Consider the following 25206-nt stretch of genomic DNA (forward strand, 5'->3'; position numbering starts at 1 on the left):
GGTGTCCTAAAAATCAGTTTCTCATGTTATCGTGAGGAAATATCATAATCGTTTATTATCTTTGCAGGTCTAAATGTTGCTGAACCATACAGTTTTATTGGCAAGCGAGCAACAATTCCTGCTGGAGCTAGTGCTCATTTATATGCAAATCCTTGTGTAATCATTTTCGTAGTAACTTTACCTGAATATAATATGACATGCAAACCTGTTAGCACCAGTGACTGGTTGAAGAAGATGCACAAGCTGAAAGATGAAGTTCCTAATTTGGATATAGAATTGGATTTTGGTGGTGGGAAATTTCTTGCTTATTTACGATTGTTGCGGGGGAAGCATGGTGTCTTGGAGGTGGACATTTGTTCTTTTCATTTAAAATTAGTTACATATTGATGAACTGGAAGTACCCTTTACTCCCTTGGAAACTGGAAAATCCATAGTCCATGGGTCCTCGTTATCCATTGGAAGGATGAGAGTGGACCCCATCAGAATTAGGCATGGCAGTGATGTTGGACCCACTCTCTTTCCATCTCCATCCATTAGTTTTTAGAATGTACTTTTTTTTTTTTTTTTCTTAGTGTAATACAGTAATAGCACAAGGGCAAGCTTTCTATGCTTTCCCTACAGCATAAAACTTATATACTTCCCTTAACCAACCGTCCATTCTGAATGGAGGGCTAAGATTGCTCCAATCACAATGTCACGTCTCTATACTATTTTATTTTTAAGTTTTTTTCTATAAACTATTTTGACACCAAATTTTGGACATCCAATTCTCTATTAAACTCGCACTAGCGAAAAATATTAAAGAAATATTTTCAATAAAATAAAATGATCAAAATATCCTTGAAAGATTCAAGGTGTATTTTTGGCCATTATATTTTATCAAAAATTATTTTTAATATTTTTTATGGGTGAGCCCCAATGAGAAGATGGCACGTACCAAATTTCATATCCATACAATTTGTATAAAAAAAACTAAAAATAAAATACTTTAAGACGTCGGATCTAAAATCAAATAGTGAGTGACTCTCTTGATCAAAATTGGACGACTGGATGGTTGGGGAAGCATAGATCTTCTATGCTATAGGAGAATTATAGAAACCTTTCCCATAACACAATGGTTTTCTTCACACTCGATAAAATTTAGTGTAGTTTTCCTAATGATGAACACATGAACGAAATTTAAGGCCAATCTTTATGATCTTCATGCTGATCATGCTGCTTATTAACTATTATTACCGACAATATTCTTTGACTTGTCATTTCACAAAGTGACAATGGAAAAGTCATCTTTTTCACCATAGTGATCTGGTTGTATATATTTTCTGGTAACCCTCTTTTGCAGGCTGCAGTTTTTACAAGATATACACTCAAGAATGTAACTGACCTTTCTTTACTTTGTCTTGCATCCAAGCAAAAGTCTCTCTCCAGGTATCATAGTGTACTGTCATGCTACACATATCATAGCGTACTGTCGTACTACACATACCATGTCCTTCCTTTCGTATGGTCTCTAAAATTCGATTCCTTGCTGATTTTATGTAGGGGAAATGTTATGACCCTTCCACTAGAGCATGGTTTTCTTTTGCCACCTGGATCTTCGATGTCATGGTTCTTGAAGTAAGGCCTAGCAACCTTTAAAACAAGTTGTTAATTTTTCTTTTCACTGGAATTGTAGTAACAAAGCATATACGATGAAGTTATCAAATCTACCCTCGAGTCTTTGGTGTAACTACCAGCTCTTGAATTTTCATTTTATTAAGCATTTTATGGTGCAATCCTCAACTTCAACTTCTTTGATGCCTCAGCCACGTCATCAAAGCACTGGCATTGGAGTAGTTTGCTTGTGCTGCGAAACCCTTTAAAGCTCTCCCGACTCTTTTTACCTTGTCCTTTATAAAGAAGAATCTACTCGCTGTTTACTTATTTCATTTGATAAATTTATGTATTTTATTCGCTGCAAAGAATGAGGTCTTTTGTCACGATTGATTAGCATTTAAAGGTAATGCATATTTTTTTATTGCAGATCAAACAGAGTGCTTCTAACACGCGTGGAAGATAATTCATCTGAATCACTACTAGACTTGGAGTGGCTATCAGGTTTTACAGAAATATGCTTAGAAGTTCCCGAAGAGTCAGGATTCACGGCTATTACGAAGTTGGGAGTGTCATTGCAGGCAGTTTCATCTGAAGTGATCTTGCCAGCAGAACTTGTATCTATAGTCCCAAGATATGTTGTTTTTAATGAATCACAGGAGGATATCTTTGTCCGTCAATGTCATTTACAGGTATATACTTGGTACTCAATTTTTCTTCCATGAGCTTGTTACTAATCAGTTGTCCGAAAATTGCTACAATTTACATGTTGAGTTCAATTGTCTCACTAGTATTTCTGTACTTCCGTTGAAGGATGATGCTGCTGGTGTTATTTCTGTCAACAATAAACAAAAAGCGATGCTATATTTGCACAGTGGTTCTGGGGAGAGAAGCCAGATGAGCATTTTTGATAGCATTGTTAGAAGGCATAGAAATGCAGATGAGAGTTTTTTCTTTATCCAGTTTTCGCTGAAAGACATCGGATTGGGGTGGTCTGGACCAGTTTGTGTTGCTTCACTTGGAAACTTCTTTGTAAAGTTTAGAAGGCAACCATTTACCCTTGGATCTGATCAATCAACACAAAGCAACATGAATGAAATCAATAAACCAAAATTTGCAGCTATAAATATTGCAGAAGAAGATTGTAGTATTGTTATTCACTTCCGTATGAAGCCAGATTTTATTTTACCATATCGAATCGAGAATCATTTGCATAACATGTCTGTCACATATTATCAGAAGGTTGCCATTTTAATTCACTTTGATTTAAGCTCTTCGCTTTGTCTTTTGTCTACTGTGACTTTGTATCATGTGTGGTGTTTTCATTAAGATTTTCAAATTTGTCCAGGGATGTACAGATCTTGAGGTTCTAAGCAGTGGTAGTTCTGTTGATTATGTTTGGGATGATCTCACATTGTTACATAAACTAGTTGTGCAAGTTGCTGGTATGTTTTTCCAAGCAATGTTTTGTCTCTTTCTTCCATAGTTCTATTGAATGTTCTTTTGTTTTATAGACTGTTGAAGCTTAGCCTTTTTGCTTCTACTTTCACTTCACAACATCACAACTTTAAAGTTTTAACCTCCAATATGTGATGCCATGAGCTTTATATAACCAATCCTATTTTAGTATTACATGGCGTCGAGTATGTGATGCTGAATTTTTCACTAGTACGGAATACTGCTTTTGGAATAATTTAAATCTGATAAACTTTTATTCTTTTTGTCTGTAGATGCCCAGCTGTTTCGTGAAATTAGTATAGACAAACTTTGTGCATGGAAACCTTTCCGCAAATTAAGGCAAAATAAAGGTTTACCTGTACATTTTCCATTTGATCGTAATTTAAGGGGAGGAAAAGAGAAAAGTGACAAAGATGGTGGTTTACATGGACTGGAAATGCTTAGGGTGGGATATGAGGTTTATGCTGATGGCCCAACAAGGGTATTGCGAATTTGTGAGCTGGTTAATAGTTGCATGCAGAGAGATGAAGTCCAGAGGTTATTCCCATGCACTAAGATTGGGCTTAGAACCTCATCTTTTGCCATCCGTTTACTCGAGAGTGTAAAACCGGTTAGTATGTTTTCATGTGTTCCCATTTCCTTCTCAAACCGAGTTTCAATGTTGATTGGCAGGGGTTTGAAATATTTTTTAATGACCTTTGCTTTGGGTTTGGATTTGAATTCATAGTGCTCATAGTTTTATATATTATGTAATATAGCAATCAATTAAATATGCTCATCTAACCCAATTTTAGTGCAATGAAAGCTGCGACTTTTCAGGGTGAGGAACATATTTACAACCATGTTTGCCCGCATAAAGACAAAACTTATTTCCTTTTCTTCCATCCCATGCAAAACCTTGGGGGAAAATTATTCAATCTTATTAATGATTCTATTTATATGGATGTCAGTTCTAGTCATTTTTGGCATCTCATGCTTCACATTCACGACATTGTCCATGTTCTTCATTATCTTCTCTGGTTTACAACATGTTTAAGTTCAATGCCAGTGTTTGTACATAATTGGATTTGGCCTGCCTTCTGCCGTGCAGTGTCATAAAACATGGAAGGTGCCGCCTAGGTCGGTGTCTCATGAATGAGGTGGTCCATGAAGAAAGGGGGGTTGGGGGGGAGGTTTCAAAGAGCATAGTTGATAGAGGCCACAGCTTGAGCTGGGGTGTGGGTATTGTTTCTGGGCAAGCTTTCGATGCTTCCCCTACAGCATAAAACTTATATACTTCTCCTTATCCAACCGTCCATTCTGAATGGAGGGCTAAGATTGCCCCATTCACAATGTCATGTCTCTACACTATTTTATTTTTATTTTTTTCTAAAAATTATTTTAACCCCAAATTTTGTACTCCAATCCTCTATTAAACTTGCACTAGTGAAAGTATAAAAAAATGTTTCCAATAATATTAAATGACCAAAATACCCTTGAAAGATTCAAGGGGTATTTTGGTCATTATATTTTATCAAAAAATTATTTTTAATATTTTTTACAGGTGCGCCCCAATGAGAAGATGGCATGTACCAAATTTCATATTCATACAACTTGTATAAAAAAAACTAAAAATAAAATACTTTGAGACGTCGGATCTAAGATCAAACGGTGAGTGGCTCTCTTGATCAAAATTGGACGGCTGGATGATAAGGGAAGCATAGATCTTCTATGTTGTAGAGGAAGTATAGAAGCCTTTCCCATTGTTTTTTGCTAGGAGTTCTTTAGTTTGGCTGCACCTGTACAATAAACATAAGAAAATGGAGATTTTTTTTAAAATTAAAAGATTAATCATAATTTATAAAATAAAAATTTGATGCAAAATTAATATAAGGAATACTTATGAATAGATTTACTCAAACAAAATTTGGGACTAACAAACTCATAGTTATTTGCTATAATCTTTTCATATATAATTAAGTTTACAATAGTATACTAAAGATATATATTTGATCTTATATTGTAATACAGGATAATGTTCTAATTAAATCTTGTAAAAGTGCTTCATTGCTTCACATATATTTCAATTAAAATAAATTAAAGCATGACTTAGTCAGAGCAAATAAATAGAAAAAAATGTATGTAGAAGGGGAGGGATAGAGAGAGAGAGCACTCTCTCTTACAAATTTTTGAAACAGATGAAGGGTAAAAACTGTATAACAAAATTGGACCCACCATCATCATCATCCAAGCCTTATCCTAACTATTTGGGTTCGGCTACATGAATCATGTTCCGCCATGCCGTTCTATCAAGGGCCATACGCTCAATCGAACCATAGGTCACTATATTTTTTATCAATACATGCATCCATGTCCTTTGGGCCTTCCCCTTACCCTTTTAGAGCCATCCACTAAAACCAAATTAGTCCTTGTAACCAGTGTTGTTCTAGGTCCACACTATACATTACCATACCACCCAAAAAGTACTTTCCCTCATTTTTATGGCTTATTGGAGCTGCCCTTAAGTTCCTTTCAATGTATTCATTCTGAATTCTATCCTCCCTTGTCTTGCCCCTCATTCACCTCAACATCCTCATCTCAGCTGCACTCATTCTATGAGTATGTTGTTTCTGGATTGCTCAATATTTTGTCCCATAAAGCATGGCTGGTCTAATAACCGGTCCTAATAACCGGTCCTATAAAACTTCCCATTCAATTTCTTAGGTATGCCACGATCACATATCCAGAAGCACATCTCTACTTCGTCCACCCAACTCTAATTTTATGAGCATCTTCTTCAATTTCTCCTTTCTCATGAATGATCGACCAAAAATATCGAAAATAATCTTTTTTTAGGTTCTTCTTGGCTGTCAATCTTAACTAAAAAAATAGGACCCACCATTCCCTTTATTGAATGCAGTTTTGGGAGAATTGAATTAAAGCTCTCTTTTTTTTTGATGCAGATTTAGAATCTGTCTTTCCTTTTTGAAATATCTCTGTATATATATTTTGAAGAATTATTACTTTCTTTTTTGGTTGGCAAACATTTATTGCTTTTTTCTTTTAAAAATGTAAAAAATGTCTTAGTTAACTTGCTGATGGACTCTTATGGGATTGGGATTGGGATTGGGATTGGGATTGGGATTGGGATTGGGATCAGGGCTGGACTACAATCTTACTCTACAAGTGCAGGATCTCATTCTCGAAGCAGGAGAGCCATCCATGTAAGGCGATCTCAGTAACCAACCTTTTTTGCCTCATGGGGTGGGGGTGGGGGCGAGCAGGGGGAGAGAGAAGATTGGTTGAAGAAATTAGGTGATATGGTTGATGAACCAAAAAAGTTCACTGAAATGCATATGTTGGAACCGATCAAACAAGAATGTGATGAAATGCATGTGTTGGATCTGGTCCTGACGTTTAATACTAGTTGGGAAATATGTTATTGACAAAATCATTTTTACGAAAGTTTCTATGATCCAGAAAGAGTGCCCAAAGGTGTTTGATGAAACAGAGAAAGAGATAGAACATTGGGTGAATTTTATGAAAGAGAGCAATTGGTCAAATGAACAAAATGCATGGATTAAGAAGAGGGAGAGTCCAAGGTGAGTGCCTTGTCCAAGGTGGAAGGCAGGTGCCTTGGCCAAGGTGCAAGGCACCCTCCTAGGTGGCACCTAGCTCACTTAGGTGGACACCTAGAGCTCCCCCCCCCCCCTGGTTCCTCTGCAAGGTGGGGCACCGAGGGCCTTTCGGCTCCTCAAGGTGCTCATTTTTAAACCATATTTCTGTTCATAATTTTGAAACATCGCCTCTTAATTTTATTTAATCTAATTTTCTTGATACATCCTGCATTTTGCATGTGAGATTGTGTCTCCTTTTACTTTTCATTATCCACTGACTGATTCTGTCAAAATTTGTTCTTGTGGCCCATCTTCTTTAAGGTAGTCATACCTTTCAAAATCGATCTTGTCAGAACATATGACCTATCAAATCATATGTGTTAAAAGTAGTGTTCCAAAAAGCGCCAAGCGGCGCCTAGGCGGCCAGGGGGGTCCAGACCGGTTAGCACCTAGGCGGGAGCTCAGAACCTAGGCGGCTCAGTAGAATAAGAAGTTGTTTGAAGGTCAAATTTTGTGTAAAAGATTAAAAAAAACATATTGAGACATATTTTAGTCCATAATCATGATAGCAACTTAGCATGACATCAATTCATCATCAAGTAAATGAAAGAAAATAAGATATAACACATAAAGGTTAGGGCACATCAAATGTCTATAGTCCACAAGTCCACATACACTCCTCCATACTCCATAAGTCCCTATCCAATTCCATATCCAATTCCATAGTCCACACATAGTTAAAACTTGAAAGTTTACTAACCACAATACATAACCAAGAGGAAAAGAAAAATGAAAGAAATATAGACTTGAAGACTCAAAAGAGTCTTCAATCATCACTCATTATCAAAAAAAGTAGCGTCAGCTGCATCTGGATCTTATGCATCGGAGTCTAGGCCATCATCATGAGAATCATCTTCCTCCTCAACATAATGGTCATCCTCATATGTCTCTTCTGAATTTTGCCTCTGCTTCCTCCTCCACCCTCGCCATATGGGAAGAGGATCTAGTGGCAATAGGAGGGTCGGCTGATGTCCCCGAGGCCTCCATGACTATGTTCCATGTCAATCCTTCATGTCCCTTGACCTCATTATCATCAACTAACCACTCCATAGCATTATTCATATTTTTTTATCTAAGGGGGTCTATTTTAGACCCAAATAATTTATTATAATTCAATACATAACAATTCTCGTATTGAACCCATAATTTTTTTATTTTTTATTTTTCTTGAAATTATTAGATCTTCCTCTTATATGGTAAGAACTGTCACTGTTAGTACTAGTTCTAGTTCTTATATTAGAACTATCACTTACCCCCTCACTATAGATGTAACTATAAATATAATTGTTATTGTCTTATCTCTCTTAGCAAACCTCACCTTCCAAGTATAAATTATACTTGACATAGATTAGGTCATTGAACCTCTTTGATTGAAGACTGTTCATGTACTTTGTATGAATGTAATAAAATCAAATGAAACTAATTAATATAAATATATAATACTACAAACTACAAATTTACAATTGACATGGTAATCAGTAATTACTAAGTAACTAGTAACTACTAAAGTACTAATACAAAATAGTAAATGGTAATTTGTGAACTAATAAAGTAAACTAAATTAGCATATCAAAAGTACTAAATTACCTAAACCCCACATTTTTCCCCTCTTATTTTTCTACAAGAACCTAAAAATTTCCCTCAACGAGGGGCAGGCCATGGGCGCCCACCTAGGCTGGTGCTCAAGCAACTAGGCAAGGCGCCCATGCCCTCTATACCGCCTAGGCACTGGGCAGCCGCCTTTTGGAACAATGTGTTAAACAATAACTTGTTTTGTGTAGTGGCATTTCTATCATTTTTGTGTACTTTAGGATACTTATTTTCATTAAGGGTATTTTTTCCCTTTGTAAACCTAAGCAAACATTATAAATAAAGATTTAGTGGGGCATGGGGTGACTGAATCTCATGTTACTCTCTTCTCTTTCATCTTTTATGTCTTCTCTCTTCGTTTCCCCTTCTTTTCCCTTACTCTCTAGTTTTGAGCTTTTTACTATTTGTGGTACTGTTCACAGCACTATTCCTGGTACTGTTCATGAGTATTATTCACATGATATTAGAGCATTGATTTGCTTATTATCTTCTTCTCTTTTTTTTTATTGGGTAATTGCTTCTTCTCTCTTCTTTAAAGAAATAATTACCATCTTTCTTTAAAAAAGGAAGGAGATGAACAACCCTAATTCTGTTGATGATTAAGAAATATTCCCTTCTGTTTGTATGAGGCCAACATGGTGGGCTCTCTATGTTATTCATGTTCGTGCCATTGAAAGGTTCCTCTCTTGGATGTGAAAAGCCGAGAGGAATAAGTGTGGAATGCTTCAAGGTGTGTGAAATGCTGAAGTTAGTGATATGTTTTGGGGTTTCATTGTGTGTTATAATGGAAAGTGCTTTGTATATTGGCTTCTATACAGATAAGTGTTCCCCATGTAGTTGATTGAGAAGTTATTGTGTGCTATCTGCTGTTTTTTGCTTGTTGGATTTATAAATTTCCTGCAAGTTTTCAAGGTGTTCTTAGGGTGTAACCTGACATATACTTTCACACCTTGCTTATTTGAGATTGTTTTGCTCGTATGGCCAAGGAAAGAAAACCGAAAATTCCTATTGCGCGTGACATAATATTGACTCCAGCAATCTCTGAAAGATTAAATCGGTTCAATTACCTCTTATGGGCCCAATCCATAAAGGTTTTTCTGGGCGCAAGGGGTAAGATGCAATTTTTAACGAAAGATGGCCCAAAAGGATCGAAAAGTGGGCACAATGAGTGGCTTGGAGAGAACTATTAGATTATGACATGGTTATGGCATAGTATGGAACCCCATATGAGAGTTGATGTTATGTTTTATCATCATCATCATTTTAACCTTTTCCCAATTAATAGGGGACGGCTACATGTTTCCTGGCTCTCATTCTGCCCTATTACAGGTCATATCCTCAATGAGGCTATAAGTCCCCTTATCTTTTCAGACTACTTCCAACCATGTCTTTTTGGGCCTACCCCTTATCCTTTTCAGTTCTTCCACTTGAACTAACTCGCACCTCCTAACAGGTACTATAGTTGGTCGGCGCTACACACGACCAGCCCACCGTAGTCTACTCTCTCTCATTTTATCACCTATTGGTGCCACGCCTAAATTCTCTCGAATAGATTTATTTCGAATTCAATCCCTTCTTATCTTGACACTAATCCATCTCAACATCCTCATCTCTGCTACACTCGTTCTATGGGTATATTACTTGTTGTCCGCCTAACATTCCGCCCCATAGAGCAAAGTTGGTCTCACCATTGTTTTATAGAACTTGCCCTTCAGCCTCATTGGTATGTGGTGATCACATAAATTTCCAGTTGCACATCTCCACTTCATCCACTTAGCTCTAATTTTGTGTGCGATATCTTTCTCAATCTCTCCATTTTCCTGGGATTATTAACCCAAACTATCGAAAGTGTTGTCTTTTTTGTACTTCCTGACCGTCAATCTTAACTACTTCCTCGTCTCTACTCTTATTATTACTAAACTTACACTTCATATACTCTGTCGTAGTCTGACTAATTTTAAAACCTTTGGATTTTAGTGCATTCCTTCAAAGTTCTAACTTTGTAATGACATCGTTTCGGGTATCATCAATCAAAACTATGTCATCTACGAACAACATGCACCCTTGTACCTCATCCTGTTGGTGGCTAGTTAAGTCGTTCATAACTTAGGCAAAGAGGTACGAGCTCAATGCTGACCCTTGATGTAAACCTATTGCTACTGAAAACTCATTCGTCTCTCCACTAGTTCATACACTAATTAACATTCCATCGTACATATATCTCACCAAGTCTATGTAGTGTCTAGAGATGCCTTTCTTTTCCAGCACCCACCAAATCAAATTTCAAGGTACTCTATCATAAGCTTTCTCTAGATCAATAAAGACTATGTGGAGGTCTTTTCCCTTCATCCTAAACTTGTCAATCAGTTGCCTAAACTTGTTAATCAGTTATCTTTCCTGGCATAAAACCAAATTGGTTTTCAGATGCACTCGTTTTATGCCGTAGTTATTGTTCAATGACTCTCTCCCAGAGCTTTATATTATGGCTCATAACCTTGATCCCTCGATAGTTTGCACAATTTTGTATGTCTCATTTCTTCTTATAGATAGGTACCACAATACTTTTCCTCCATTCGTCTGGCATTTTCTTTGTTCTCAACTCCTTGTTGAACAGCTTCATCAGCCAGTCAATTCTAATTTCTCCCATGGACTTCCAAACCTCTATCGAGATACCATTTGGTCTTAAAGCGTTTCCTAATTTCATCCTGTTCAAAGCTTCCTTCACTTTTGACATCCTAATCCTATGTATGTATCTATGTCGTCCGTCGTCACTTGTACCAACAGTCCCCTCTACCACTATGTTCTCATTGTGTTCATCATTTAATAAATTTTAAAATAAATTCTCCACCTTTCATTGACCTCGTCATCCTTCACCAATACCCTTTGATCCTCATGCATTAAGAGTGATGATCAATGATATTGCTAAATAAGTGTGAGAAGCTGTAAAAGGAAATGTACTCCTCTAATAAAAATATTTTTTGGATTTATCAACTTTATGAGAGTATGTCTTTTACAGTAAGGAAATAAAAGCCTTAGTGATTGTTATGGTTCTCCTCGAGGTATATGGGAAGGGTTGAATATTTATCAAACCCTAACTAATGATATGGAACTTCTTAAAAAGAAAAAAGAGGAATTTAGAGTTATAAAATTCCTATTTGGCTTTCATTAGAGTATCATGCTATTCGGGGGCAGATCTTAGCTAGCTGTGAATTTCCCTCCCTCAGTAATGTATACTCTCACCTTCAACAGGTTACATCTTCCTCTTCATCAGCTATTAGCACTGGCGATGGGTTTGCTTTAACCTCCTCCATGGTTAGAGATGATGGCAAAGGCCGTGGTGGTGGAAATAGAGGACGTGGTTGTATTTCAAGGGGAGGTCATGGTAGAGGACTACGCAGCAGCAAGTGCACCCATTGTGGGTGAACAAATCACACCGCTGAAAAATACTAGGATAAGTTTGGTAAGCCTACATCGGCTAGCTAGGTGTCCTATGTTTCAAAAGGTGTGTTGTGCACCCAGTTGGCTCCAACTATCAATGACTATACTCTACATTTTGCTAGTGACTTAGTGTTGCTCTCACAAAAAGAATACAATAAGTTAATCAAGAATAGCCAATGGCCATCTACTCATCCCTCCTCGTCCATTGCTACTATGGCTAGTACAGGTACTCGCTGTATCTTAGAAGGCTTCTCCTTGGGCCATTGATTCATGAGATTTTGATCATATGACTGGTGATTCCTCTATATTCTTTTCACGCAGTAAACTAGATGGCACTGCTAGTGACGCTCGAGCCGATGGTTCTATATCTAGTGTATCTGGTATAAGCATTGTGTGTCCTACTTCTTCACTCTCATTATCTTTTGTTTTTTTTGTTCCAAAGTTACCATTTAGCTTATTGTCAGTCACTAAATTAACTAAATCACTTTAGTGTTCAACGACTTTCTATCTCTCATATTGTGTTTTTCAGGATTTAAAGATGACAAAGATGATTCGTGCCAGTCATGAGTCTGGTGGGCTCTACTATCTTAATTGTAGCTTTGTGGGTGCTGCTATATATTCTACTATTTCCCCTCTTCAATGGTATTGCAGACTTGGCCATCCATCTATCAATAATTTGAAGATGTCAGTCCCTTGATTAGGGTCAGTGTCAACTTTTGAGTGTGAGGCTTGTGAGTTAGGAAAGCATCATAGAACCAATTTTCCTTCTAGAATTAATAAACGAGAGTCTGTACCTTTTTCAATTTTTCATTTAGACATTTGGTATTAATTATTTTGAGACATTGCTCTTGCGGCCAAACTTAATTCAGTTAGGGTAGTTATGTCTGTGGTAGCAAATAAGGGGTGGTTATTATGGCAACTTGATGTTAAAAATGCCTTCCTTCATGGGGATTTATAAGAAAATGTCTATATGGAACTACCGGGGTTCGTTGCTTGGCGGGGTCAAACAAGGTATGCAAGTTAAAGAAAGCAATTTATGGCCTAAAGCAGTCACCACATGCATGGTTTAAGAAATTCAACAAACTTGTCATGACCTTTGGGTTTCGGTGCAGCTATGTGGATCATTCAATATTTATTCAAAAACAAGTCACAAGAACTATTATCTTGGTTGTTTATGTTGATGATATTATTATTACAGGCAGTGATCATGAAGGAACTTAGAAGTAGAAGAATTATCTGCAACAATATGTTCAGACACAAGAGTTGGGGCAACCGAGGTATTTTCTTGGGATCAAAGTAGTTCAATCACAATATGGTATTAGTATATCCCAAAAGGACATATGTAACTGATTTACTAACTGAAACAGGGATGTTAGGGGCTAAAACGGTTTATAGACCTATAGATCCAAGTTCCAAACTTTTGGTGGATCAAGGAGATTTTCTAGAGGATCCTGGCAGATATATAAGACTTGTAGGTAGACTTATGTACCAGACAATAACTACACCAAATATAGCCTTTGTTGTGGGTGTAAGTCTATTTATGCATTTTCCCATAACACCACATTGGGAAATAGTAAGAAGAATTTTGAGATAACTGAAGGGAGCCCCAGGCTAAGGACTCATCTATAAGAAGAATGGCCATTTTGACATCGAGAGTTATTCTGATGCTGTTTGGATAAGATCGCCGCCAGATAGACGATCTACTATGAGCTACTGCACCTTTAAGTTAACATTTCTAAAAAAAACTTGATGACTTGGAAAAGCAGGAAAAAGTATGTGGTGGCCCGATTTAGTGCAGAGGCTGAATATAAAGCTAAGACGCATACTACATGTGAGTTAATGAGGCTGAAAACCTTGATGCAGGAAATGGGCTTTTTAATTACTAAACCAATGAAGATGTTCTATAACAACTAGGCAGCCATTCATATTGCGAGCAATCCAGTTTTTCATGAAAGAACAAAACATGTTGAAGCGAATTTTCACTTCATTTGTGAGAAAGTGACCAGCAAGCAAATAACAATACCATATCTAGACTCATCAGATCAATTGACTGATATCTTCACCAAGGCGCTTAATCGAAACCAGACTCACAAATTTGTTCCAAGCTGGGCATGGGTGACATCTATTCTCCAGCTTGAGGGGGAGTGTTAAAGAATAACTTGTTTTGTGTATTGGGACATTTATGTCATTTTTATATACTTGAGGATACTTATTTTCATTGTGGGTATTTTTTGTCCTTTGTAAACCCTCAATAAATATTATAAATAAAGATATTATTGGGGCATGGAGCATGGGGTGACTGAATCTCATGTCCCTCTTTCCTCTCTTCTCTTTCATCTTTTCTCTCTTCTCTTTCTTTTTGTCTTTTTTTTCCTTTCTCTAGTTTTGATACTTTTTACTGTTTGTGGTACTGTTCAATGGTACTGTTCAAGGCACTGTTCACAGTATGGAAATCCTTTTCACTGTTTGCTTACTATGCACACAATTAAAACCTCTTGGATATTATAACCCATACAAAGTCTACAAAAGGCCATGAATAATCAATTTGAGAGTAAAAATTTATATTATATATGATCTTGTCAAAATCATCATCATCATCATCATTATCCAGGCGTTATCCCAACTATTTACGGTCAGCTACACAAATCATGTTTCTATCATTTTGCTCTATCAAGGGTCATATGCTCAGTCAGACCATAATTCACCATATCTCTTCTCACTACGATATATATCCTTTTGGGCCTTTCCCTTGCTCTTTTAGAGCCTTCCACTTGAACCATGATAAAGGAGGGGGGTTGTGTTAGGTAGGGCAGCCAACATAAAACTTTGCCACATCTTTTTATGAATCTTGAACCTATGTTATATATTCTTGAGATTTTGACTGGATTGGATTAGGGCTCATCAGTTGTTCATGTTTTATGCATGGATATTTTTGCATGTAAATATTTAAAATATTGGTCAAAGATCAACAGACTTATCATTTGTGGGCTATCAAGCTTTTTAATCTCTAATGGTTGCCCTTGTATTGGCCAACCTAAAATTGTTAGGAAAAAGCGCTGATGGTGATGATGTTAATGGTTGCCCTTGTGTTGCTAACTCGATTTGACCATTTACCTGCAGAAGAATGATGATGCTAGTGAGACATCCATGTATTCAGAGATTATAGTTACAAGGCTCGGAGGTTCCATTCTTGATTGTATCCTAAGTGATCAGCACAAATTGGGTCAGATCAGAATACAAGTACTACTTTTCTTTGCCAAGTACATTTCTGGATTTTTCTTAAATATATCTCATAAGTTTCTAGATATGATTATCTCTGTATATGCTGTTTCTAATTGTGGAACTTTCTTTTTGACTCAGTCTTTGAATGTCGACGAAAAATGGCAAGGTGCTCCCTTTGCAGCAATGCTTCGGAGAAATCAACAGGAGGGCATTGACATGAATGATCACATTCTTATGATTGAATTTGTTCTGTATTCACCAGATTCTGGCATTAAGCAAGTGAAATATTCTTCTTTTATTCTACAGGTATTGCTAGACTGCATACCTTTTAGGAACCTTTCTTTTTGTCAAATTTACTTATATAGTCACTATGTAGAAGATAATGGTATCTCTACTAGTCTATAGACCTTTTAGGAAACTTTCTTTTAGTCGAAGTTACTTATATAGTCACAATATAGAAGATAATGATATCTCTACTAGTCTATAGATTTCTAAAAGCATATTAAACTAGTATGGGAAGCCACATGAAGTGTATGTTGTATAGTACAAAGGTCTTGAATAACAGTCTATCTCTGCTGTCCATATAGACGGTGATTTCCTGTGTGTTGTATGGCATAGACAACGTATGTATGCTTGCTTTCTCTATGCCAATATTCATTAGATTTTGTTGTAACCTGATAGATTCTATTAAGTCTAGATTAATGTGTCCTGGCAGCCTATTGATTTGAATCTTGATGAGGAGACTTTAATGAAGCTTGTTCCATTTTGGCGAACCTCACATAGTCAGAGTAAGGCAGGCAGCCAGCAAATTTACTTAAAACACTTTGAAATCCATCCAGTTAAGGTATTTGTCATTGTAGTTTGTGTGAGCATTAGAGATTCCAGGACTATGCTTGGGCATGACTTTTTTGTCGCTAATATTCTTGTTCTTGGGTTCTGGACTTCTATGGCACGTCTAAACTTATGATGAAGATCATAGCGAGCCTCCTTCCAGGGTCTCCACATGCAGGTTATACTTCAGCCCAAGAGACCTTGCGCTCATTATTACATACTGTGACAAAGGTATTAACTGATTCCATAATAAAGCAGCTCTCTATTGAGTTAACCAGAACGAATATGAAAGCATAATTAAATGGCATGGTACTTCAGAGGGGCATCCTCTTCGTCTATCGATGAGAATGGATGGATGTTAATTGCCATTGGGTGATTTCACAATGCATCCCATTACTTTTAATTTTCCATTGTCCGTTAATAGGAGCGGAAGTTGGATACCCTTTGGAGTAAGTTTTAGGGAAATTATCAGAAATATACTTTAATTTTTGATAAGTTTGAACAAAACCCTCAACTTTCATAAACCTCGTCCACACCATTTTTTCTCATTTTTGGCATTTAAAATACTTCAAGCTATCGCAGTATTTAAAATGCCATATAAAATGGGGTTAGTCATTAAGTACCATAATGCTAGGGCTTCACGATAATGCGACTGCCGTGAAGGCTATTTTGGTAAAAAAAAAGTTAAAATTTAGAAAAAAAATGGTGTGGACGAGGTTTATGAAAGTTGAGGGTTTTTTTCCAATTAGGTGAAAATAAAGGTATATTTCTTATAATTTCCCTAAGTTTTACTAAAATAGAGGTCACATACTCCATTGGATTATAGCATGCTGACCCTAAAATGAATTACTCTTCCCGATTCCCTTTTATTGTTTTCTGTTAACATATGGTTTTGCAGATCCCGACCGTAAAAGGTATAGTTGTGGAGCTCAACGGTATCCTCCTTTCTCATGCTTTAGTAACAGTGCGTGAATTGCGTGTAAAATGTGCTCGACACTACTCATGGTAATATTACAATATATTTTATTGCTTGCTCCATTATTTTGCATCTATTTGCAAAAAGAAATATGCTTCAGCCCAAGTTCTCTGTTCTGATTCTGAAATTTGTGATAGGTATGCTTTGAGAGCCATATATATTGCGAAAGGAAGTCCACTGCTGCCGCCTGCTTTTGCTTCTCTCTTTGATGACTCAGCATCTTCATCCCTTGATTTTTTCTTTGATCCATCAAGCAAATCCATTAATCTAGGAGGGCTCACTTTAGGTAACATCCTTTGGTAGCTTACTGTCACCTACCTGTGTGTTTAAAGCATATCATGGGACTACAAGCCTTATGTCAAGGACATAGTTATCGGAATCTCTCTACCGACCTCGCACTTCCGGTTCCGAAACCCGATTCTGCGTTTCCGTTAAGGAATCTCCACATAAACCATTTTTCGAAACCAAGAAAACTCGATTCCTTTATTTAGGAATCTCGATTCGACGCATCTTTAGATACCATTTTTCGGAACCAAGTAAACTCGATTCCTTAATTTATGAATCTCGATTCAGCACTTCTTTATAAACCATTTATCGGAAACAAGGAAACTCGATTCCTTAATTTTAGAATCTCGATCCAACACATCTTTAGAAACTTGAACCCATTAATTGTGGGTAGACGTTCCCAAATAAATCGAATATGAATTCCAGTGAGGATTAAATCTTGATTCCACGTCAATTGGAGTACTTCCTTCAAATGCTTCTAGTGGTTGTAGGGTTTCATTGCTTTACTTGTGTCACTCTGGATCGCCTTTACTCTAAATTTCAAATATAATTGATAAATACTACACATACAATTAAAAGTAAAACCATGGCATAGATATAATCCTATTTTGTCTTTATAATAATGAAGTCAAAATCACAATTTAGAAATACTTGTCTTTTGTATATAATGACCGTAAGTTCAATAGTCAACACAATCACTTTAGAATTTGGGAAACCTTCTAATAAGAAACATCCAATATAGGTTCTAAAGTTGATAAGGCTCAAGATGTACTCGTCGCTTCCTTCTCCATAAAAATGAAATCTCGATTCCTGGTAGGGGTCGTCATATGCATTCCATAGTCCATAATATTGTAAATCTCGATCTCAAACTAGCATGGATCTCTGATCCATATACTTCAGAAACTTGATTTTAAATATGTTAGAATCACGATTCGAAATATCAACATATCTCTATTCCACATATGTCAGAAACTCGATTCCATAGATGTTGGAAACTCGATTCCGCATATTATGGAATCTTGACTCCTGGAGTGTTTATTCCAGGGGGATGGGAATCTCGATTCCAAAGAGGAGGAAATCTCGATTCCATATGTGGATGAAACTTGGATCTATTTCGGTCAAAGCATGATTCTCAAAAACTAGGAATCTCGTTCCTAGCGATTCCTATTATACGGATAACGATTCCCGAGATAAGAATCTTCGATCTGGTTGCGATTTCGCAATTCCGATTCCTAAAATGATTCGGGTTCCCAGGCGTTTCCAACAACTATGGTCAAGGAAGAAATACATACAATAATTAGTGACTGTGACCTACTGGCTTTTTGTGTATAGTGTTCATCTGTGTTTAGAAACTTGCTGAGTCCATCTTAGACGCAGACAAGTTACTCGGAAGCAGCAGCCCGTTGGTTCCGGAGGACCCCCAACTCTCTGGGACCCTACTGTAGACCAAATCAACCAAGTCCTGAATAGAGACTCGGGAGCGTCCTCGCCAAGTCGGACACCAAAAAGAAAAGGGGAGTGGAAATTTGACAGCTTTTCTTGCTTTTCCCCCCTAATCCTTAGCTCCAATCACCCTGAAAATTTGCCCCCAACACCTATTTTTGTCTCCATCAAATCCAAACTTTGGATTAAAAGTAAAATAAAAAATAAAAATCTAGGACTTACGAGATTTAGAATATCTAAACAGGACTCCCCTTTTTTGCTTGTTTTGGCATCACCAGGGAGTTTAATAAATGAATTTGAGAATACACAAAATCAAGATGAGGCTGTTCACACAATAGAGAAAATTGATCTTAAACAACTAAAGTACATTAATATGATAAATAAAGTTATTACCCAAAAATGGCATACCAAGGTTACAATAGTTGTTTCCAAAGAATACAGTTTTTCTGCTGTAGCCCTTATTGATTCAGGTGCTCATTTCAATTGTATTAATGAAGGGCTTGTTCCGTCATGATTCTTCGATAAGACCACCCAAGTCTTAAATACTGCTAATGGTAAAAGACTTTTAATTAACTATAAGCTTTCCGAAGCGGCAGTTTGCAACAACGGAGCTTGTTTCCTGATGCCATATATTATGGCAAAAGGTGTAGCTCAGGAAATAATTTTAGGAACTCCTTTCCTGAGTCTTCTTTATCCCATAAAATCTTTAGACTCCTCAGGAATTGAATTTGAGATCCAAGGTCATAAAGTCAAGTTTGAATTTATTAACAAACCAAAATTAAAAGAAATCAATCAAGTTATGATCCTAAAAAGGAATAAAGAATCTTTACTCAATATGCTTAAACAAGAAATTTTAACCAAACAAAGACAATAAAAGATTAGCAAACCCCCGATCCAAGAGAAAATTGTACAATTTAAAAATAATCTTAAAAAAGAAGTTTGTACTGAAATCCCAAATACTTTTTGGGAAAGAAAAAAATAAATTGTTGAATTACCCTATGAACCTGATTTCAATGAAAAAATCATACCTACCAAATCTAGACCTATTCAAATGAATAGCCGTCTCTTAGAAATTCGTAAAAAAAGAAATCCAAGATCTTCTTAATAAGAAACTAATTAGAAGTTCTTATTCACCCTGGAGTTATCCAGCTTTTTATGTTGAAAAAGCCTCTGAAAAAGAGAGAGGAGTTCCAAGACCTTTTATTAATTTTAAGCCTTTAAATAATGCCTTGAGATGGATCAGATATCCAATCGCTAATAAGAGGGATTTACTTAATCGACTTTATGAAGCACAAATATTTTCAAAATTTGATATGAAACCTGGATTTTGGCAAATTCAAATTTGGAATTGCAAGGCATGGTAATTCTTTTGCTTTCAGTTTTAATTGTGAACAGCTAAAGTATGTTCTTCCCTCCATTCTGGAGAAGTCTTTTTTAGGCGGTCATAAAGTATAGCACAGACTTTTGCAAGATTTTTATAAAAGTCAGAAATATAATTAAGACTTCCCAGAAATCGTTGTAATTGGGTTCTATCCTTGATTTCATCAGGAAAATGTTGTGCAAAACTTATTGCCCTATCTATGGGAATGATAGAATGGTTATGGATATTGTGCCCTAAAAATCAAATTTTTGTTTGGAATAATTGGATTTTCTTTCCAGACAAGACTAGTCCTGCACTTTTAATTGCCTGCAAAAAGATTGTGAGATGTTTCCAATGTTGTTTTATTGAATCAAAATAAACTAACACATCTTCAATATAGACAATCATAAATTGAGTGAATGGTGTAAATATATCATTCATGATGTGTTGGAATTCAGAGGGAGCATTCTTTAATCCAAATGGCATTACATTTCATTCATAGTGTCCAAATGGTGCAGTAAATGCAGTTTTATATCTATCTTTTTCTGCAATTTGAATTTGCCAGAATCCAGATTTCATATCAAATTTTGAAAATATTTGTGCTTCATAAAGTCGATTAAGTAAATCCCTCTTATTAGCGATTGGATATCTAATCCATCTCAAGGCTTTATTTAAAGGCTTATAATTAAAAAAAAGTCTTAGAACTACTCTTTCTTTTTCAGAGGCTTTTTTCAACATAAAAAGCTGGACAACTTCAGGGTGAATAAGAACTTCTAATTAGTTTCTTATTAAGAAGATCTTGGATTTCTTTTTTACAAATTTCTAAGAGACGACTATTCATTTGAATAGGTCTAGATTTGGTAGGTATGAATTTTTCATTGAAATCAGGTTCATAGGGTAATTCAACAATATGTTTTTTCTTTCCCAAAAAGCATTTGGGATTTCAGCACAAATTTCTTTTTCAAGTTTATTTTTAAATTGTACAATTTTCTCTTGGATCGGGGTTTGCTGATCTTTTCTTGTATTTGTTTGGTTAAAATTTCTTGTTTAAGCATATTGAGTAAAGATTCATTATTCCTTTTTAGGATTATAACTTGATTGATTTCTTTTAATATTTTCTGTTTTTCTTATAATCACCTCTTTTAGAGTGACTCTTATATTTTTTGGCGTGAGTTTTTTCAAGAAAGGGATAATCCTAGCTTCATTCTCTCTAAAAGTTTTCCCTAGCCTATTTTTTTGTCGTCTATCAAATGCAAACCATGGAATCAGCAAAGAAACGCTCAGATATCTGATTTGTGGGATTGGAATAATGAAATCGGGGTTGACAAAATTTGGAGAGCTTGGGATCAACTAGATCCAAATTCCAATAAAAAAAATCTGGGTTTCATCATTTTCCATTTTATATATAAATGTTCAGAATTTATTATAATTTCTTATTGTTTCCTTAATATTCCATCTTTTTGAGATTTTTTACATGTTTTTCTTGGAATCAGACAAGTCTCGGCAAGCCAACTCAGGACTTGCGGAGCTGACTCACTCTGGATAAATGCTAACTCGGCAAGCCAACTCGGGACTTGCGATTTTAGCACTGACGAGTTTTAAAGCATTGGTTATGCATGCTCTGGATAAATGCTAAATATCTCTATTTTGAATTATTAGATGTGGTCAGTGCTCATTATTAAACTATGGAACTCGATAAACAACATCAATATGCATTTTCCTTAAATTTCCAGCAGCATTACAAGAGTGACCTGTGATATAAAAGATAATAAGCGAAATAATGGTCTCCGATTTCATTCAGTGAGAAACTCAAGAACTCCCATATCCTTTTCATTGTAACTCAATATGTTGAGTGGTGTTGATAGGTATGTTTCGATTTGTTAGTAAGTGTATCAATACCAAAGGATTCTCTGGAACAAAGCGCTACTTTGGAGACTTGGGGAAAACAGTATGTCCTTTTTACTTTGAATGGATATCAATAAATTGGTCTTGATTGTGACTGCATTGGAACTATACTTCAATTGTGTGGTTTTCTGTTTCCAGGTAAAAAAGGCGGGATCGCATTTACTATTTGCGGCAATTACAGAAATCTCTGACAGTGTCTTGAAAGGGGCAGAAGCGAGTGGTTTTAATGGCATGGTATTTACAGAACTATCTTGAGTTATCCAACTATCTTATTTATCTGATCTGAACTCTTTTTTCTTTTATTTGTATTATATCTCCTAGGTGATTGGTTTCCACCAAGGTATATTGAAGCTGGCTATGGAGCCGACACTTTTAGGTGCTGCTGTCATGGAAGGGGGTCCAAATAGAAGGATCAAGCTTGATCGCAACCCTGGGGTTGATGAGGTGGTATTTTTCATGTCTTTATTAGGTCCATCTTCTATTTAAGTCTAGTCCTTGTGCAGCATGGAAACATTTCATCTGCACTTTCTGGTTACTTGATTCCATTTATAATATTAAAATTTTCTCAAATTTCAGTTTCAAATTATAAGCATTTGTATCTAGAACATTGCAATTGGATAGGTAGAAAATCACATCAGCATATAGATACAATTGGGCCTTGAAGCTCATGGTCGTTCAATTCTCTTCTGAATTTCAAAATGCAGTTATATATTGAAGGCTACCTACAGGCAATGCTGGATGTGCTGTATAAACAAGAATATCTTAGAGTCAAAGTTTTCGATGACCAGGTAACAGAAGCATAAAACAATACTTAAATTTTAGTTCATGCTTTTATAAAGTTTGTAATTACCTGGATGTAGTTTGAATTTTTGAGTATGAATGTGATCAGGAATCCTTTCCTTCTAAAAAAACACCATTTGATACACATGAAATAAAAGAGGGTTATACCAGTTTGTTGCGCTGAACTTTCTTTAATATGCTATTTGTGTTCTGAACTTACTATAAAGTGTTTGGGGCTCCTTATATTGCTGGGTAGTCACATACCCAGGAAATGGTTGATTTGCACACTAAATCTTGTTTAAACTCCAGGTTTTGTTGAGGAAAGATAATGATTTCTCCATTTTTTTTAAATTTTTTGTTTTAATTTGATTACAAAATCGTAATGATTTATCTGTTATTGGTATAGATTAACATCTACATGATTAAAACACCCCTTATGGGGCATGGAAATTTAAGATACTGTCCACTGCTGTTCGTCAGATGCTAACCATCAGCAAACTCTGTATTGTAATGACTTGTCCATTATTGTTATACATTAATGTCTACATGATTATAGATTAACGTCTACATGATTAAAACAACCCTTATGGGGCATGGAAATTTAACATACTGTCCACTGTTGTTCGTCAGATGCTAAACAGCAGCTATCTACAGAGTTTGATTGTCCATATTGCAATTATATACATTGTGAATGATTTAAAGTTTTATATTTGAGTATTGTCCTTGATCCTACAGGTCCTCCTGAAAAATCTACCCCCAAACAGTTCCCTAATTGATGAGATTATGAAAAATGTGAAGAGTTTCCTCATCAGTGAGGCACTACTAAAAGGCGACCCATCTCATACAACCTCTCGATCCTTGCGTCTCTTGCGAGGAGAAAATGTAAGTGTAAATTTATCCTCGAAAAAGAAAAAAATCAGATCCTTGTTCACTCTCTTTGTAAGACTTTCCACAAAGGAGAGTCTACATGGGTGAACTGGACTGGGATATTATAGTCCGTGGGGGTCTTGACCATCTGTTGAAAGGATTAGATCGCCCTTGATATTATATCCTGCTCTGGTGGGTCGCATGTTCTCTCTCTCTCTCTCTCTCTCTTTCTCTCTCTCTCTCTCTCTATTGTTTCATTGGATGGTCTTGACCTCAAAGAAGCATGATTTCAATAGTTTATTTGACCATAAAACATTCATCTGTCTCTTGTTTAGGTTCTCTTCTAACTAACTAAAACATTGTCACAGGAATGGAAAATCGGTCCAACAGTGCTAACTCTATGCGAACACCTCTTTGTGAGCTTTGTAATCCGCACGTTGAGGAAGCAAGCAGGCAAAGTCATTGGGGGCATAAAATGGAAAAGGAAATCAGAAAGTGGAGACAGTGATCAGTCAATTGATACTTCCTCAAAAGGGAGTAACGCAAAGCTTAGCAGAAAGGGAGCTCTGGGCAAGTTCGTATTGTCGAGTTTAATAGCTTATATCGATGGAAGGCTTTGCCGACACATTCCAAATGCCATCTCAAGAAGAATAGTTAGTGGGTTTTTGTTGAGTTTCCTCGATAACAATGACAAAGGATGAGGTTTTACCAGAATAATTTTGTAAGCAGCCGGAGAGTGTACATGCAGTGACAAACTGTTGCTTCTGTGGAAAGAGAGGCAACTAATGCGTATATCGTCGCTGCTTCTCTGTAAAGAGCTTAAAATGTAACCAAAAACACATCAACTGCGGAACCAAGCTCCAAAAAGTGTAAATCCTTGTATAGTTGATCATTCATTTAGCTGGGCCTTGATTCTTCTTCTCTCTCGGTTCGTTTCCACTCTCAAAAGAGGGGAATATTCAGTACTCAGTGTAGCCCTTCAATTGTTTTGCCGCGTACCAATAGACATCCAAACACATAAAAATGACTCATGTTTATGAGATTGTTGAAACATGATTTTGGCTCAGCCCTGCAATGCTACCTCTTATTAACGAAATAAAACCTGCATAAGCTACGCAATTGGTATCTCGACCCAATTGGTACCACGGATAATCAATGATAAATTAATAATTTTAGAAAAACCCATCGTTTTACCTTCCTTTCTGAGGGCCTGAAACCTGTCTAATGTCACTTTCTGGAAATACAGGAATATGTAGTTCCTCTCTGTAAATTCATAATATTTGATTGATATTTTTGTTGTAATTGTTGACAAGTTGCCCATGTTGTTGTCTTAAACATACCGTGATTGGTGTGAGAAATTTACAAAAGACTGTAAAAATGGTGGTCAGATACAGATTTAAAAATATGGCTTGCTGGTATGGATCTCCCCGGGCTAGGGTGAGCAAGATTCAGCCCTGCCCGGCCCTTTTATTCTTATATTTTTCTTTTTTTTTTTTCATTTTTTCCATTTGGCCCGCCCTTGCCTTGCCGCTCTGGTCCTGATAGAGCAACAGTTCGGCATAGGCAAGGGTCTTTTTGGCACTATCAGGGCCGGGCTGGGCATTGCAAATCCAAAGTCAAGCAAAGGAGCTTACCTAGGGGGTTTTCTTTTTGACCTAATAGTAATACTTTTAGATTTCTTTATCTATCAAAAGAATTTTTGCCCTAAAACTTCTAGATTTCTCTTATCTACGAAAAGAATCAATCTTAAGATAAAAGGGGGTACTGTGCCCTAAAAATATTCTACATGATTGTTAACTTCA

At 36.4% G+C, this 25206-nt stretch overlaps 1 protein-coding gene across 9 annotated transcripts in view; it reads left to right on the forward strand.

Moving 5' to 3' along the window:
• Positions 1 to 24327, forward strand: part of LOC18446016 (vacuolar protein sorting-associated protein, putative (DUF1162)) — a 64046-nt gene extending 39719 nt beyond the window's left edge. For 4 of the 9 annotated variants that reach the window (XM_020674538.2, XM_011629432.3, XM_088856776.1 and 1 more), the window contains 19 exons: positions 68 to 345; positions 1343 to 1428; positions 1543 to 1617; positions 2024 to 2285; positions 2407 to 2835; positions 2942 to 3038; positions 3324 to 3661; positions 14856 to 14975; positions 15096 to 15263; positions 15673 to 15801; positions 15930 to 16019; positions 16687 to 16793; positions 16902 to 17050; positions 21718 to 21800; positions 21896 to 21991; positions 22079 to 22201; positions 22462 to 22545; positions 23273 to 23419; positions 23773 to 24327. In XM_020674538.2, coding sequence (XP_020530197.2) covers positions 68 to 345; positions 1343 to 1428; positions 1543 to 1617; positions 2024 to 2285; positions 2407 to 2835; positions 2942 to 3038; positions 3324 to 3661; positions 14856 to 14975; positions 15096 to 15263; positions 15673 to 15801; positions 15930 to 16019; positions 16687 to 16793; positions 16902 to 17050; positions 21718 to 21800; positions 21896 to 21991; positions 22079 to 22201; positions 22462 to 22545; positions 23273 to 23419; positions 23773 to 24105 — 3194 coding nt within the window. In that variant the 3' untranslated portion in view covers positions 24106 to 24327. Of the gene's footprint in view, positions 1 to 67; positions 346 to 1342; positions 1429 to 1542; positions 1618 to 2023; positions 2286 to 2406; positions 2836 to 2941; positions 3039 to 3323; positions 3662 to 11546; positions 11736 to 14855; positions 14996 to 15095; positions 15264 to 15672; positions 15802 to 15929; positions 16020 to 16686; positions 16794 to 16901; positions 17051 to 21717; positions 21801 to 21895; positions 21992 to 22078; positions 22202 to 22461; positions 22546 to 23272; positions 23420 to 23772 lie in introns of those variants that run through there. The other 5 variants (XR_016048374.1, XR_016048375.1, XM_020674539.2 and 2 more) reach the window with 3 other exon arrangements.
• Positions 24328 to 25206: the final 879 nt, after the last annotated feature.

This window comes from Amborella trichopoda, chromosome 13 (genome assembly GCF_054954075.1).
Source record: "Amborella trichopoda isolate Santa Cruz 75 chromosome 13, AtrichopodaSantaCruz75HAP2 v2.0, whole genome shotgun sequence".
Taxonomy (NCBI): domain Eukaryota; kingdom Viridiplantae; phylum Streptophyta; class Magnoliopsida; order Amborellales; family Amborellaceae; genus Amborella; species Amborella trichopoda.